We start from the raw sequence: 18,052 nt of genomic DNA on the forward strand, positions 1-18,052 counted from the left end.
TTCTTTCACACTTGTTGATGCACTTTCTGTACCTAGGATCAAGAAGAATCTTTTGTATGTATCTACACTTGCTAGACTTGGTCTTGTAGTCAAATTTGTGGATGACAGATGTATAGTGCATGATCTCAATTTTGGTGATGAAATTGTTGCAGGTGGCATTTTATGTCGTGTGTTGTATAAGCTCACTTTGTATGAGGCAGAATTTTGCAAATGCAGTTGTGAATTCAAAGGTTATTTCAAATGCAAAACTTTGACATAACTTTGAATTTTGCCAATTTGCTGCGTTTGCAAAAATCTGATATGGTTGCTTCTTTGTCGCCTCTTGAAGCACCTATCAAACATGTTTGTGAAGGCTGTATTTTGGGTAAGATGCAGCGTTTGAAGTTTCCAAAGGATGGTTCAGTTAGGGCCACATGCAGGTTGCTCCAACAAATAGCAAGGAAAAAAACGAGTTTTTTTCTCTATTTTTGTGTTTGGTACTTTTTGTAGCTTTTCTCAATTTCCAAGTATTTTTCCCTCTTCCAAGAGTGCACTCATCAAGTTTCACAATGTTTGGGTAATTGGGTTGAGTGTAACTCCAATTTTAGTAATTTTCTCAATCCGAGAGTTGGGTTTTGACCCCACACTCACACTATGTGTCCAAGTTTGCTTTTGATTTGATGGCTTGCTTTCTTGGGTTAAGAAGAACCTTTGTCCCAACTTTTGTCAAGTTATGACTCCTGTAGCAGAGTGTTGGAAAAAAGACACTTTTTTTCTCTATTGTTTACCCTTGAGTCCAATTAGGTTTTTGACGATTGCACTGTACTTAGCAATCTTTAACAATGTTATACACACATTTTTGGTCAAGTTTGAATAGATTTTCTATCTATTAGGCTCATGTTTGTCTTTTTAACAGCTCAAATCTCTGTGTCTGTGAGTATCCACAAACAAGCATGCAATTTCCTAGTACAAACTAGCTTTCAAACATCCAATGAATATATGTGTCCAAGAAAAAACAAAAATTGAAATTATGGAGCTGTGTTGGGAAAAAAAATGTTCTTTTTTTGCAATTGCCCAAAAAAGCTCTTTGTTTCTCTTTTCTTGATTTGGTGCCTCTTTCACATTCTATCAAACACAATGAATGGTCGATATTCCATTTTGTTCTTACCAATTGGAGTCAACAAGCATATGACCTATTGACACTAAGTCCCTTGACTCTTGCACACACACTATGCTTCCTTTTGCACACAACTCTCGTACAAGTGCTCAAACACACTAGCCAAACACTCTTGTCAAGTCAAAATTTGCAAAACTTTCTTCATTTCAGCTTGATGGGGGGGAAACACATTTTTCCTCACAGATTTTGATGATCAATTTTTTTGAACTTTTGTTTGATGATGTACACTGACACACTTCTGTACATGCAATCTATACTCTCAAATCACAACTTGCTTCAATGTGTTTCCATTCTCAATCAGTCACCACACTTAGCTTTAAACCCAAAATGATGGTCTTTCGACTCAATCCAAATCCAAGATGATAAGAGTAATTGTAACACTCTTCTACTTACCCTACTCCTATGACAAAGGAAAGTAACCTAAAAACAACATTTTTAAAAAAAATCAAATCAATAACTCCCTACACAAACTATGAAATTTTATGATTTCTTGTGTTTTTCAACCTAGAGCAAGTTTAGTTGTTCTTACAGCCAACAAAATTACGCAACAAGCTTCCACACTTACTCACAACACTTGACCCTCTCTCTTTACGCAACAAGCTTCCACACTTACTCACAACACTTGACCCTCTCTCTTTACTACTTCTATAGCTGAAACTCACATTGAATCACAAAGATCAAGGATTTCTCAATCTCCACTTCTAATCTACCTTATCCAACTAGTCTAACGCAGGCAACTCTGTCGGTTTTGTATGTGTCCACACTAGCCTAGGTACTCGTTCCCTGACAACGGCACCAATGTCTGGGGCTTACACTGTCATCACCTATCACATCTCACATGAGACGGACCCAAGACTAAAATCTCAATCCTAGGAAGCAAGTGACTCAACTAGGGCATGGAGGCACATCAAAAGGTTGTCAATATCTCATCTAAACAATGTAAACACTCCGTTCAATTTGTCTCTATGCACTCTAGTTATAGAAAATTTGGTTTTTATCTTTATAATCCATTGATACATCAACAAGAAAAACCAATAGCAAATCAACTCCAAAAAACACAAAACTTAACAGGCATTGTCCATGCATGAGCAAAAATACTTCTAGGTAGCAAACCTAAAATCTACACACCAAAAAAAACGTATTTTTTATAGCATCAAACTTTTAGGTCAACAAATTTGATGTTGAACACGCCTACTAGGTGCTCCAAAGTGCTAAAAATCTGATGCAATTGACGGAATCTCAAAACAACACTTAGACAGTGAGATATGTCACATGGAAGGTTGTGGGAGTTGACACCCGGATCTTGTGAAACGCTTACAATGTAGATATCCATGCATAGAGCTCCTTGAGACTAACACAATGGTGCTCTCAAAATTTTGATATGATGATCGTGTGCTGTTGTGCAAAGAGATAAAGACACAGTAGCAAGAGACAACAAATGACGTAAATAGAAACCTTATCTACTCACTTTCATTAATAAAAATGATGATGTTCAAAACTCTACAAAAGTTTCCTTTTATACCTCGGCTCATGGTCTCATGGACAAGGGCTGGACTTGCTTCAAAATCTCATAAAATAAAATTTGAGAGCTCATAGTCCCGAATTCTTTGTAATTAAAGAGTGAACAAAGAGCTAATGGTTTTTAGGAAAGATAATTACAATCATGTTTTGTTACAAGGGTTTTTAAAAAAATTCGAGGATCTTCTTTTCCAGAGTCAGCATCTGTTGTTGTTGGAATCTTTTAACAACTAACTAGCACTTACAGTATGCTAACTAGCACATACGGTATGCTTCCATGTGTGGCTTGTATATTAATTAGAATTACTAGTATAATAACATAGCACACTCAGTAAGCTAACTAAAATATTAACAACTAGCACGCTCAGTAAGCTAACTAAAATATTAAGAATTTTAACTAGCATACATAGTATGCTAAAGCACATACAATATGTTAATTAGCAAATACAGTATGTTTTTTAACACATACAAGATGCTAATTAGCACTTACAAAATGCTAACTCACACTTACACTATGCTTCCATTTATGGCTTGCATACTCACTCAGTAAGCTAATTAACATATTGTATACTAATTAGCATTAATAGTATAATAACTAGCACACTCAATAAGCTAAATAACATATTGAGGATTTTAACTAGCATACACAATATGCTAAACATCACATACAATATGTTAATTAGCAAATACAATATGTAAATTAGCACATACCATATACTATCTAGCACTTACAATATGCTTCCATGTATCGTTTGTATATTGATTGGCATTACTAGTATGATAACTTGCACACTTAGTAAGATAATTAACATATTCAAGATTTTAACTCGCACACACAGTATGCTAATTAGCACATACAATATGCTAACTAGCACACTTATAGTATGCCTCCATGTATAGCTTGCATACTAATGCTATTAGCATTACTAGTATGATAACTAAGACACTCAGTAAGCTAGTTTAACATATTCAAGATTTCAAGTATCGTATACAGTATGCTAACTACCATTATACAGTATATCGTGTGCTAACTACCAATTAACTATCATTTTCAGTATGTGACTCCATTAGCAGAATGTTAATTAACAAATAGTATGTTAACTGTTAAGTTTTACATGCTTATTAGCGTACTTGAATAATGGTGCTTTGGCTAGATCAATTACATGAGGTTCATCAAGGCGAAGTACAGGGTGCTTTATGTGTAACTTTTTCTCCCCATTCTCTTCTGACATCCTTTTGGTTAGGGAATACTATCTCATCCCTAAAAAAATGTGTAAACCGGCTCTTTCATTTCATATGTGATTATGGTACAACAAGCATGTTTGTGACATGCAGCCAATCAAAACATTCCACCATCAACATTCAATCTCACCCTCAATTTAGCCTTGTAGAAGGATAGATGCAAAACGTTAAGGACTCTCGAGACTTTGGACATATACATGTTCTCCTTGGAATTCAACAACATGGACACTGTTGTATTCCTCAAATACAACTCCTCATTACAACTTGGATGCTTCACAAGAACCAAGGTGTTGCAAAACCTACGCATGATTGTACTTTGAATAGTAGACTCCTCTAGTGCAGACTTTGGACAAATTGCTTACACGTTAGGATGACTAGATTCCAAAGTTCTTGCTTGACTTCTAAACTTTTGCCTTTGGTCCTCCTCTTGAAAATTTCCACAATCTCAAAGGACATTTTCTTATTTCTCTCCTCTATCAATGGCAAGCTGATCAACCTTAACCTGCTTAATTTTTTTCTTCTCTCGTTGTTTCCTCTTTCTTTATCTCTCATAATCCCTAATGGCAGTACAAATTGGGTCCCCTAAGTTGGCATTCATCGTCTGTAAAGGATTCCTTCTGCTACTTTCATTTTTTGCCCTTGAACATCAATTTTCTGGCATTGACTCATATGAAAACAAGTACAAGCCTTTGTCCATGCTTAACTCGTTCACATGGGGCTCGATGCACTGGTAGTAAGAGGTGACTCTTCCTTCCTCGTGCTTGTAAATCCCAATATTTTCATGAATCTTTGCCATTCTCTCCACTCTCTTGTCATGAATGTAGTAAGCTCCAAAAAGAGGGAGTTTAGGAGGTATCTCTCGAGTCTCCATGACCATTTTCCCTGATTTCACGAACAGGAATACGTTCTGGTTTCTTCTTTCCGGTAGTAGATAATTCTATTTCAATGGGTTTGCCTGCATCAAGGACATCTGCAAAATTGGTAAGATGAAGACTCTAGAGTATAGTCTTCATAGGATTATGTAACCCTGACATGAATCAAGCTACCTTGACTTCTTGAGTCATCCCTACTATAGCATACTTGACAAGAGTTAAGAAATGTTAATAGTATGATTTTAAATCTCTGCTTCTTTGAGTACAGTCAAGAAACTCATTCATATAGTTTGAATGATAGACCTTGTTTTGATAGTTCTTCTCACATGAGTATGTCGTTCATTTACATCATTTCTGTAGAAGTATCTACTCGAGTTCACTGCTATTGGTTGTGCTTGGGCAAAGTCACCAATGCACCTTGGTTTCTCCTAGTCATCAAAGATAATGGTAACATTGTGAGGGTTATATTTGAGGACAGGTCCATAGATTCTATTGAACGAATTCTGGGATACATAATAGAATTGGTTACCGCCATTTGACTTCTTCCACACCCTGATTATGACCTTCTCGCAAAGGCAGTATCTCTGGTTTAACATAAGGTCCTTACTAAAGATGAGTTCACGACTCGGTATGTCCAAAAGAGAGCATAAGTTAAGGTAAAGAACATATCCTTGCACTTTAACATCGCCTTCTGGATATTTTCCTTCACGCAAAGCTGTTGGTTGGTCATAAACCTATTAGGCACTTGTGTTCGATGTTCAGGCTGAGCTTCAACATGGCCTTATACTCTCCCATATAGGACGGTAGTGTTCTTAGCAAATAAGGTTGATTGTCCATAGACTGTACATATCCTTTGTATCCCCAATACGATTTTACTTCTACATTCATTTGAGATCCAATCTCAATTTCTTGTCTACGTTGCCTGCCCTTTATCTTTAGACTTGAATTTCCTCTATAAATGAAATGAAGGGTATCTCCTTCCATTCGTTCAATTTTCTGATTTAAATTCATTGGGCCCCTACTTGGCAAAAGCAATAATTTATTCCGTAGATGAGCATCCAGATATGCCAACATAATGACACTTAAATGGCTTAAGATGAGATGATGCTCTGAAACAAAAACCTAAAAACAAGCTTAGCCTTGCAATGCATAAAACTTCCATGCAACATCATCCTCCATACATAAGCAAGCAGACAAGAAAAAAAGGGTTGGTTGAAAAACTTTGGAAAATAAGAGCTTAACGCGGCCATAAAGAACACATGATACAAACGAGCAGAAGGGTTGATTGAAATATTATTTTTGAAAAATAAGGAGCTAAATCTGGCCACAAAGAATGCAGGATATTTAACAGAGGTTCTTGACAATGTGCTTGCTGATTTCTTTGCTCTGTGTCCTTGGGCTCCTCAAGAGGACCATTGCCTTCAATTAGCGCTTAAATCGTTTTCTGCTTTGATGAAAAATTGCAGGTGTCTGTGAAGCTTCTCTGCAGACATACTCCATTTTTCATCAGCCAGAGTCAGTGAAACAAGGGATTCACTAACATATAGAATTCCTTGTGAGTGGTAACCAGGGGTGGCTCGGCTCTAAAATAGGAATGTCCGTCAAAGCAGTTTGCGCAATACTTCAGTGAAGCTTCTGAAGGCTCCTGCCAATGTGTTTAAGTCTCTAATTCAGCCTGCTGACTTCGGCCAATCGTGGCTGGAGCGAGCTCCAGGAAATCCTTTTGTTAAGGTGGACCATATACTGCTCTTTCAAACCAATGAAACACGCTGCTTAAAATTATGCTCAGCACAAGAAACGCCATTTATAACTTGGCATCGACATTAGTGCAACTGGAAGAATTGGGTACTTCAATTTTCTTGAACAGACTGATAAGAAAAATACATAATGATGACATTCCTCAGATCATCTCAACAATCAATGCTTGTCAATAATAGATGAAGGAAGTTGAGATATCTTTGTCCAACTCTTCATAGCCCTATTATACAAGACTAAATATTGATTTGAGCTGTCATAAGTAAACTGTAAAAGCACCAGATTACGGTTAGCAAAGCTTTGGAGCTGCCATTTTTTGTTTGAGCCAGCATACGGCTCTAGACAAAACAGCGAGGGCATTGTCTCCACTTTCACCCACAACCTTGTTGCTGAGTGAAGTTCCCATTCAGAAAAGAGAAGTGTGTCCTTCTCCCTATGAAAAGCAAGCAGATAGATGCGGCCCCTGTCTTCTGAAAGAACGTGATCCCATGATTGCTCCGGCCACTGCAAATAGAGCCTACTCCAAGACCCTGTTATCGTATCATATGCTACCACATCGTACGGTGGTCCGACAATCAAATAAAGTGTCCCATCACTTGCCACACTTCTTGCAGGTTGAAAGGATTCTTGAGAGAGAGAGACATTATGAGGGAGCCACCCAGGTTTGCTCCACTGATTGTTGAAAGAATCATACACCTCACATCGCCCGCTTTCTCTGACAACCACTATTATGAAACCCTCAGATTCATCCGTTACCACCCAAACCTTGTCCTTGTCCAAGCCAGTACCCCTTCTCTTTGGAGTGAGGGCACTGCAGGACTTTGTTAAAGGATTGTAAACAAGAAAAGAGCTATTGTCAACACTTTTGAAGCAAACAAGGCCACCACCTGCACTAAATGGCTGCATGTTATGCTTAGCTGCATAATTTGGCAGTGGTACAAGATGCCACTTATCCAGATCAGCATCATAGACTGCAATTGCCCCCCACTCCGGCATAACTGCCAGGCACCAGGGACCAGAGCTAGGCGTTCTGTAGCAAAGATGTGCAAATCCATAAGAACTGACGTAAGCCTTCCAAGCTTTACAAACAGATCGCATACGCAGCATGGCATCAAGAGGAAGACTTCCTATTATCCTCTCCAGTAACTCCACTGGAAGTTTACCCCACAGTTCTTGATCTAAGACCTGCCCGTGTGCAGCAGACCAACATTGATAGAAAGAATGTCGTTTTGAGAGTTGTTCAGCTCCACCTTCACAATTTGAAGAAGAAACCTCGCCAAGAGACGCTTTCATTTCACAGATACCACCATATATTCCAGAAAGAGGCATCGTCTTCAAAATCCTTGTCTGGCTACGTGTCCTCATTTGCCAAATCACATGAAGGGCCGTCAATGGATGATCTGTTAAAGAACAAGCCCTTGTTCCACGTAAAAATCTGCAACACCATCAACATGATCTCTCTCTCTCTCTCTCTCTCTCTCTCTCTCTCTCTCTCTCTCTCTCTCGTCGGATAGGTTTTTAAGGTCTCTTGGGATAGTTTCTTACGACGTTAAAACAATCTTCTTCTTCTCAGAGAGAGAGAGAGAGAGAGAGAGAGGAGTTGTATTCTGTGTACATAAGAGACCTCTTGAGATGCTCAGTGGCCTATCGCTCAGAGGAAGTACAATAGTGGACTAACAATGTGTAGGCTATGTAAACATCAAGGTGGCCTGTATGATGAATGTTAAAGAAACAACTGTTGAAACCGGTCTCTAGCCTCACTAAAGAGCGGTAAACTTTGGCTTTCACCTGATCTATACGTTGCTTAACTTCACTGTACTTTATGACACAAAGTAACTTCACAGATAAACCTGGTACTGGAATTCAACACTTCAAAGCAAATCAGGACTTGGCAGCTAGAGTGCTCCCAAGTAGACAGTGACACTCTGTTGGCCCCAAAGACCGGCGCCCCTCTCAGTATTTTTTTATTTCAATTAAACTTGGAGAAAAACTAGTAAATTTCTACGAGCTGTCCCACTTCTATTGGGCTGAAAATTGACTACTCTAGCCCAATCTCAGCAACATAACGACAGTAGAAGGCTTCACAGACAAAATCCCCATGTGACTTTCCACGCGCATTAGAGCAATTTTATTAACCTGGCGAGAAAACACAGCATGCTGAATTCTCTGTTTTTAGCCTTGATATGCACCAAAACACCTACTTGGCAGTTCCCTAGCTTCCCCGAAGCTCCTTGGACCTTCAAGCATCAAAAAGGGTCAAAACCCTATACCTACAAAAAAGTACAGCAAGCTGTAATTCTCTGTTTTGGGCTCCGTTTTGCGTGCCGAACGCACTTGTAGGTAGCCCTTGAGTTTGGGCACTCCCCTTGTTGAGGTGTCCTTGCAGATGTCTCTAAAGCCGCCAAGTGTCCTCTATGCCCATTTGGTTTAAATTCCAAGTACCCACCAAATTATGAAGTCTCAACGAGGAACCTAAATGACTTTAACTGAGCTTAGCCACCACTTTTACTACTCGGATTTCAGTGCTGATCGGCCCAACCATCTCCTGATGGCTTGGCCTTCATTGCTACAGGTGAAACTCATGGCCATCGACTGTTTCACACTAGCCATACAATGTCTGATCATTTGTGACTTCAAAAGGAGGGTCCCATAAATTAAATAAAAATCAAGGGAGAAAACCAACAAAATAAACTTAGTGATTGCCACAGCCTCGTCGCATACCCCTCTTGAAATCACAAACGTCCTCGATTGCATGCCAAATATACATGCCACATGTGATTTAGTATTTACTATGATTAGCACCCATTTATCATCGCATGTATCCACAAGAAAGGTCATGAAACATAGATACAAATGACTTAATGAAACCTTCATACTTTTTTCATTTCTGTCAATCATAGATGTGAGCATTACACCTTTAACACTTGTTAAGCAATGTACACTTCTATTGCATTGAATCCGTATGTACATATGATGTGCTAGCTCCACATCACCCCTCTTTTGAGCACGTTGAGTTGGGGCATATGTGGGTTGCAAACCAAAGGCCTCAAGGCAAAGCTACAATATATTTGGTGAATCTACTAGTTCACTTTCTTCCATCCACTTTGCATCTATAGGTGGATAGTTTTTATAACATCTTGCAACTCTTATTTTAACTTTTATTTCTGTGAGTGCCAAAATCTGCTAGGGTACCAAGATCTCATCAAGTTCCCCAACTTCTCATCTGGCATATCTTCCGACACATCACCCACATAAGGTCTTAGAAGACTCACATGAAACGCATTATGAATCTTCCAACTGTCAGCAGGCAATTTCATCCTATAAGCAACATCGCTGATCTTATCAAGTACTTGAAAAGGCCCATAGTAACGCATGTTGAGCTTTGGAACCACCTTTCCTTGCCCTTCATCTTCTTTAATCTTGCCTTTTCAAACCGCAAAAGAACCCAATCACTAGGTGAAAACGAGAGTTCACATCGGTGACAATCAGCAGCCCTTTTTTGCTTTGCCCGAGTCTTCTCCAAGGCAAGCTTAATTTTCTAATACATTTCATCCATATCCTCTACATATCGATCTGCCTCAAAAATCTTATTCTTTGTATGCAAAATGGGAGGAACCTTTTTGCCACCCTCGACAATCTCAAAGGGTGCCTTGTCTATTGACGAATGCATTGTATTGTTGTATGCATACTCAAGCATGGGTAAATACTGCTCCCACTTGCCCTTATTGTTGACACATAGCATTTAAGCAAATCTAAGACAGTGAGATTGGCCTCTTTTGACTGTCCATCAGTTTGTGGATCAAATGAGGATGAAAACTTGAGAAGATCCCATGTTTTCCAAGCCTCTCAACAGGCTCGTCACCCGAGGATCGTGATCACTAGCAATTGACTCTGGCATACCATGGTACTAAAACACAATGTACACGAGCAATCGTTCCATCTCATCAAATTTTATCCTCTCTTCTTGACAGGAATAAAATGGACTTGTTTGCTTAACCTGCAAATATATCATTCAGTTCTCGAACGATCAAAGATAAAATCCATAGCAATACTTTCTCATGGCTTATTTGGGATAGGCAGTGGTTGTAACAACCTTGGTGCCTTTTGCCTGTCAAACTTGACCTTTTGGCATATTACGCATGCTCGCGCAAAGGCATCCACATCTCTTCTCAAAGTAGGGCAATAAAAGAATGTTTCGACCGCCTTCACTACTGCATCTATACCACGATGCCCTGCATACAGTGGGACATGACTTTCTACCACAACTTTAAGTCTTCCATGCATCATCATAAAACCATCCTTGAGGAGACAGTGCTCATGGCATGGTCCGTCTAATAACTGTTCAAAGATCCTTGCAAAATCTTCATCCTTAACATATTGTTCCTTCATGTCATCAAGCTCATGATTGACACAACTGAAATTTGTGGCTTCCTTGACAACGCATCAGCCACAACATTCTTCTTGCCTTCCACATGCACAATATGAAAGTGGAACATAGAGAGAATGTTTGTCCATCGCATATTCTTTTCAGATAACTTTGTGAACCACCAGTGCTTTCAGACTTGAAGCCTGGCGTTTTAGCCCTAAACATAAGCGATTTCAGCAAGCAAGACCAACGTTTTGGAGCCAGCACTTCAGCGTTTTTGTAGATCAGCAGACGAGCGATTGAAGACCCTCAAGTCACCATTTTAAATGCAGCAAGTCCAGCGTTTTGGATGAAGCACGTCCAACGTTTTTGATACAACAAGTCCAGCGTTTTTGATACAGCGAAACCAGCATTTTAAAACAGCAAAACAGCGTTTTTAAAACCAGCGAGGACAGCGTTTTGCAGCAGCAGAACTCGGCATTTAGTAGCACTCAACAAATTCCAGCAGCAGTTCAACAGATAGAGGATCGGCCAGAAGATAGTATTTCCCGCCGTCGTCGTCGCCGTTTCGTTGTCACCGTCGTCTATAGACTTAGGCTCACATGCATCAAAGTCTCACAACTTGCATCAGTGTCTTGTACCAAATTTGTGCAATCAATAGCATAGACCTCTCTCGCCATCGAGAGAGGGGCCCGTGGAGGAGGGTTTGACAACTTGTATGGTGTCGTATTCTTCTCTCTCTATCTCTCAATCTCAACACCTTCATTCCCAGTGTTTATCCACTTTGTTTGTGATCACTTGCACTAAGGACGGAAGGCTCTCCCTTCCCTAAGTAAAAGGAACCTTGAGCACAGTTCGGAGCACTCATCTTGAGCAAAGTTCAACATTCACTTCCGCTGCACCTTACATTGGTATCAGCGCTTTGGCAGTGTTTTGTATCACTCAAGGAAAGAACCACAAGAACCACATATTTTTTTTTTGCTTGTTGCGGTCGCACGTAACCCAAGACCTCTTGGGTGTGTCGATTCCTAATCATGTTTTTGAAGAGTGACAAGAAACCCAAGAAAGAAGGGCTTGTCCAACCTCCCCTTGTGACTCTTTTCACTCATTGAGAGCGGACCGTGCACTTAGCGGCCGGCCAATCGACGTGAGGTGGGAAAAAGCAGCCTTGGTGTGAGCGCAAGGCCACCAAGGGGTGCGTCCGCGGAAAAGAGCAGAACTCGGCTGAAGAGAAGATCCTTCTCTAACACAGATTGCAAGCTAAAGAAGAACCTCAAGAATCTCAAGAACCTCAAGACCCTCAAGAACTCAAGACCCACAAGAACCCAAGTTCCTCGTGAACTTAAGAACCGAAGATCTCAATGTATCGTCATCACTCGAAGCGGAATGGATACTTCGCATGGAGGCGATGGGCATGACAGTTGCCAAGAAGAATCTCACCACCAAGGAGGTTTTTCTGACCCTCCTCCTTCCCCATCTAGCCACGAATTGTACCAAATCCTATGGAGGCTTCGGTCAAGTCGATGATGAACATGATGGCACAACAACAAGAAGCGAATCGCGTTGCGATGGCACAACAACAAGAAGCGAATCGCGTTGTGTTGGCACAACTAGAAGCGAATCGCATTGTCATGGAGCGTGAACGCCAAACCAGACAAGAAACCTTGGACCGCGAAGCGCGCTTAGCAGCCGAGGAACGAAAAGAAAGAAAAGCACAAAGAAAGGAGGCGGCCGAAGAAAGACGAGCGGCCTCGAAGGCCGAGCGTGAGGCACAGAGAACTACGCATGCAAAAGTTGGTCCGACAAGTTCTCACCTCGAAGTCAGAGCCAGCCAAAGATGTTGATAGTTCATCAAGTGGCGCAAGCCGAGATTCGGACTCCAACAACCCAGTCACAGAGAAGTTGACTTTCAATAAGTATGATGGTAAGATGGATGCTACTGTTATTCATTCTTGGTTGCATCAATTTAATGTTTATTTTGCGACAACTAAGAAGACGGGCAATAGCAAGGTTTTGACGGCAACCATGTACCTTGCCGGTGATGCCATTAATTGGTACCCCGCATGGCAAGAGGCACAGTTGGCCACGCACCTAGAGAAAGCCGACAAAGACGCGTCCCTTTCTTTCAATTGGGCCGACTTCCAAGACAAGCTCAAGGCGCGGTTTATGCCACCCCAATACCTCACACGATTGAAGGACAACTGGCACGGTCTCAAGCAAAATGGTATGCCAGTTATGTCTTTCTCTAATCGTGTTTTGCACCTCCGCACTCAATTACGCAAATCGGATGCGGAGCGCAAAGAGGCTTTCTTTTATGGATTGGACGAGTATATCAAGTATAATGTCGAGGTGCTCGATCCAATCGATTTCAACAAGGCGGTAGCGATTGCTCTCGCACAGGAGATGAAGCACAACAAGGAAAACCTAAGGAAAACAAGACTTCCACAAGTACCTCTTAGACTTCTCAAAACCCTCAGAACGGTAAGAACGGTAAGACTGGTAAGAACGGTAACTCTTCTAACCAATCTTCCAATAGTCTCTCAGAAAAGAACTCTTCGAGTGAACCTTAGGGTAAAGCTAACACAATTGCTAAACCTAAGCTCACTCCAGATGAAAAGGTAGAACAAGGAATTTTAGGAGAATATATTACGTCGAAAGAGCAAAGCACTTATTCTAAGGAAGGTCGTTGTTTTCATTGTTACATTAAGGGTCACATAAAAAGAACATGTCCTAAGCTTGAATCGAATGAATCTAAAGAGCTCAAAGAACCCACTTCCTCTATCAATGCAATAAATGAGAACACGAGTGTGACCCAAGTCTCTCATGAACCTCCGATTGATGAGTCTCTCATTAGGTGTTATGGCCATGTGAAGGGTCAGCGTTTTGTCATATTGTTTGAACCAGGCAGTATGCATGAGTTGATTAGTGACTCTCTTGTCGAAAGAGCCCGCTTGGAGGTTCGCAAGACATCTCCTTGGTGTCTGGCTTCTCTCCCAGTATGGACTCTCTCATCACGCAAGAGTGCCTTGATGTTTTGTTCACTGTTCAACAAGTGTCCTTCCGTAGAAAATTTGTAGTCTCTCCTCTTTCAGGATACGATATGCTTTTGGGCATTCGATGGTTTCGTGAACATAACCCTCTCATTGATTGGGCGGAAAATACGTTCATTTTCAATGCCAAAAGTGACTCTCCCCTTGTCATTCGTGGAGAGCAAGTTGTTCATTCTTCATCTCTCATTTCTAATGTGCAGGCGAAGATTGAAAGGATTCAGGAGAAGGAGACTCTCTCAGTCTTGTCGGATGATAATGACAAGCATGATGAATTGCATGATGATGATGAGCATATGGATTTGCATGATCAAGATGTGCTTACTCACAAGCATGATGATTTGGAGGAAGATGATGTGATTGTTCACAAGGATGATGGTTTAGTTAATACTTTGTCTAGTGAAGCTAACCTCATTGCAGATTCGATCGATCACGAAGAACCGATCTTGGCTCTCAAGTCGAGGTCCAAAGAACCCCCATAGGAAGTATTATGTGTTCGAATGATTAGTCAGCACGCATTGTTCGAGTGTTTCATTCGTGATGCTTTCCTGTATTTTAGTCACCGTCTTTATGTGATCCCTTTTTCTAGGCATGACATATTGTCCGTTGAGCACAATTCACTCATGAATGAGCACGGATGTATGCGGATAATTCATGAAAAGATGAAATGTTTGCACCCAAGGAATTCACATTCCATGTCGCTTCCTTGGCATTTCCATTGTGTTTTGCCACAGTTGATTGATTTCGATCAAAAAGTCAAGATTTGACCCCATTTTTTGCGTGTGTTTGATGAACGATTTGGCACTCCGTCACTTTGTTCATTTGCATTGCATGCACAGTTTTTTTGAAGAAATAGAATTTTTCCAATCACTTTGCATGGAATGGGTATGTTCATTTTTTCAAAGTTGAAGCATCGAAGGAGCCTCAGAAGACTTTGTGTCGCTTTCGGCGCGGCCCAACGAAGCAAGCATTGCAGACCTTTATGAAGTTCAAGTATCGCATGACCCATGCATCAGAGTGGGCCGGCGAAGAGTCCTTCCCAGGTTTCTAGACCCTGTTGGCGATCTTCCTCGGCGCCATATAGTTCGGTACCTGTACCTCACTTTGAAAAGGAGGGGATGTCACGTGCACATCTAACCCTATGTGTACGTTGACAAGCTACTTCACGACATGGGTTCAGTCCAGTTCAGTCAGCCTAGAATAGGAAGTGTTCTGGCACTTTTGTGAGTGTTCGCAGACTGTGCATGCCCAGGCACTTAGTAGATGCATATCCTTTGGTTGCACACAACATGATCATCAACAATACCATCAAAATCCATCAGGAGCACTTTCCAGTGCGTTAAATCTATTTTCCCTATTTTAGCCATTTTTTCACTTATTATTTTTAAGTGACTTTTGTTGGAAACTAGGTAGGGCAATTTTGCTAAGCTTGTATATAAGCAAACCTAGCGCTAGGCTTATCTGGCAGAAGGGGAAGAAGTGCACAGGCAACACGCTTGCAACAGGCATCTCTCCCTCTCTCTCAAGCAAGATCCCTAAGGCCCTGGCGTTTTCAGCAATGAACCACCAGCATTTTCAGCTTTGAAGCCTGGCGTTTTCAGCCCTAAATATCAGCGATTTCAGCAAGCAAGACCAGCATTTTGGAGCCATCACTTCAGCGTTTTTGTAGCTCATACGACCAGCGATTGAAGACCCTCAGATCAACGTTTTGGATGCAGCAAGTCCAACGTTTTTGATACAGCAAGTCCAATGTTTTTGATACTGTCACAAAGTGATGACGTGGCGGACAACAAAAACCCTAATTTCTGCCAGAAACCCTAAAATTCCTGCAAACCCTAATTTCTAGAAATCGCGGAGGCGGATTATTATTATTAAAACAAAAAAAAATTTGGAAAATGGTGAGCGACGCAAATTTCGCTTTTTCTCTACTTAAATGAGAAAGAGAGAGAGAATGCTTTTGCTTTCATGTTTTGACTCTCTGTGAGAGAGAGAGAGCAATTGCTTTTGATTTGAAGCTTTTGGGGCTCTGCTTTTGGGCATCCCTTGTAACCTTTAAATTAGTGGTGAGGGCCTCACTTCTCAGAGCATCTGGACGCAGAGTCTGAGAGTGAAACCCTAACCGCTCTCTTGTACTTTGATGATTGATTAATATAAAAAGATATACCGAAAGGGGCGCCAGTCTTTGGGGCCAATATCTCTAGGCACGGAACTCCGTCGGGCCAGTGCAAATCTATTGTGATCTATGAATTGTTTTGAAGTGGTTATTTGGTGCTGTCGCGGTTGATTCTTGACTTGGAGTGTCCAAGTCTGTTACAGTGGTATCAAAGCACGGCCGATTTCTCTTCTACGGGAAATCCGATCCCCGAAATTTTTTTCCGCGGCACCTATGGCTTCAGGCAATGATCAGTCGACTCCCTCTGCATCTGGAGATGCGGGCTGGGATCACAACGAAGATTCAGGCAAAGAGTATGGCCCGCCTTGGCCTACTTAGGCGGAGCGGCGAGAGATAGAGCGTCGCCAGTTGATCGGCGATGCAACAAAGATGATGCTCAATTTTGCCAAGGATATGAAGATGGCAAAATATATGAACCAAACCTCTTTGGAAGAGGTACACATGGAGTGGCAGAGAACCACAACACCACTCCCGAAACCCGCTCTCAAGAAACCTTCTGCCTCCAAGAAATATACGGAGGAGGAACTGGAGAACGTGGTTGATGCACGGATTGCTCAGCTTTTTGACACGCAAAAGAAAGCCAAAAAGCACGGCAAAAAGCAAAAGAAAGGCACTGACTTCCCGGGATATTTGGATCGTTGGTCGACATTTGACAAGGCAAAGAAATTGAACAAGTGCGTCAAGTTTGAAGACCTACCCAGTTCTTCTTCTTCTTCTTCTGACAGTTCTTCTAGCTCCTCGGATTCGAGCAAATAAGACAGAAAAGGTAAAAAGCGAAGCAAGAAGCAACGCTTTGGAAAAGGCAAAGAAGGCTAAATCTCGCCCAAAGACTGACAGTTCTACTGAGGACTCGTCTACAGACAGCTCAGATTCCGATGACGGAAAGTTTTATGCGAACAAGAAGAATTTTTACAAAGCCAACCAGTATCACTTTCTCGAAGATAAAAGCAAGAAGAAAGTCCGAGAGTTTAAGGAAGGTGGCCACTCGATCAAGTTTGATACTTTTCAGGATACTCAGATGCTTCGAAGGCTTTGTCTTTTATACAGCAATTTGACATCGCTTTCGCGGGAGGACGCTATTCAGAGCACTCCAAGATTCGGAGAGTTGCCTCTTACTTTAAGGGGAATGCTCGTACTTGGTGGTCCACGCTTCTATTAAGCAAGACTGTGCCAGTTACATGGCTGAAATTCAAGAGGCTTTTTATTTCTTCTTGGTTGACTCAAGAGTTTGAGCGAGATATACGAGCTGCTTGGAACCATCTCCGGATGACCAAGAGCGATACAGTGAATTCTTATTGTGAAAGATTCTGGAGCTCTTTTCTACCCGCCTCTTCATTCAGATACGGCACAGAAAGAACAGAATGAAAAAAACGACGACAGGTCTGAGAGTTCGAGAGCAGCTGAGGAATGTGGCAGAAAAGGCAGATAGAAAAGCAGAACTGGTACCACATGGCATGGGACCTGCACCGAATCTAATGAATGAAAGTACAAACTTTGCCGCTTTCGGGGCAAAGTGAAGGATCAAGAAGCTCTTTTGAAGGAGCCAAGGCCAACTTCTTTTCACTTGGAATTGGCGGCTCGATTTGGAACTACGCCCGACAGACTGACGCCACAGGCGGAGGTAGTTTGACTGGCACCCGGATGGGATGTTGCCATTACACCGAGCATTGGCAAACTTTGTTTGCAATGACAGGGGTGTTCACGGCACGCGAGTGACGTTCTACTCGGGATCCCTTGGTACCACAAGAACTACGCCGTGGTTGACTACCGGGCCGAGAAAGCGACTTTGATAAATGAAGGGCTTAGAGATTGTACTTGAAGAACTTCAGTTTTCTTACTCATTCTTTTGGGAGAACTGAACGATGGATAAAAGTTGAATATGTTTTGACCTGAAGAAAAGAACGCCAAGATTTTTTTCTCCAC

At 41.4% G+C, this 18,052-nt stretch overlaps 1 protein-coding gene across 1 annotated transcript in view; it reads right to left on the reverse strand.

The window, feature by feature from the left end:
• Positions 1 to 6,611: 6,611 nt before the first annotated feature.
• The window catches only part of LOC147458849 (F-box only protein 6-like), a 41,418-nt gene continuing 29,977 nt past the window's right edge, over positions 6,612 to 18,052 (reverse strand). The window contains exon 3 of the mRNA XM_086510271.1: positions 6,612 to 7,978. Within this exon, the coding sequence (XP_086366397.1) occupies positions 6,706 to 7,908 (1,203 nt within the window). The 5' untranslated portion in view covers positions 7,909 to 7,978 and the 3' untranslated portion in view covers positions 6,612 to 6,705. The remainder of the gene's footprint in view (positions 7,979 to 18,052) is intronic.

The sequence above is a fragment of the Adiantum capillus-veneris genome, chromosome 4, assembly GCF_014529385.1.
Source record: "Adiantum capillus-veneris isolate H3 chromosome 4, ASM1452938v2, whole genome shotgun sequence".
Lineage (NCBI taxonomy): Eukaryota > Viridiplantae > Streptophyta > Polypodiopsida > Polypodiales > Pteridaceae > Adiantum > Adiantum capillus-veneris.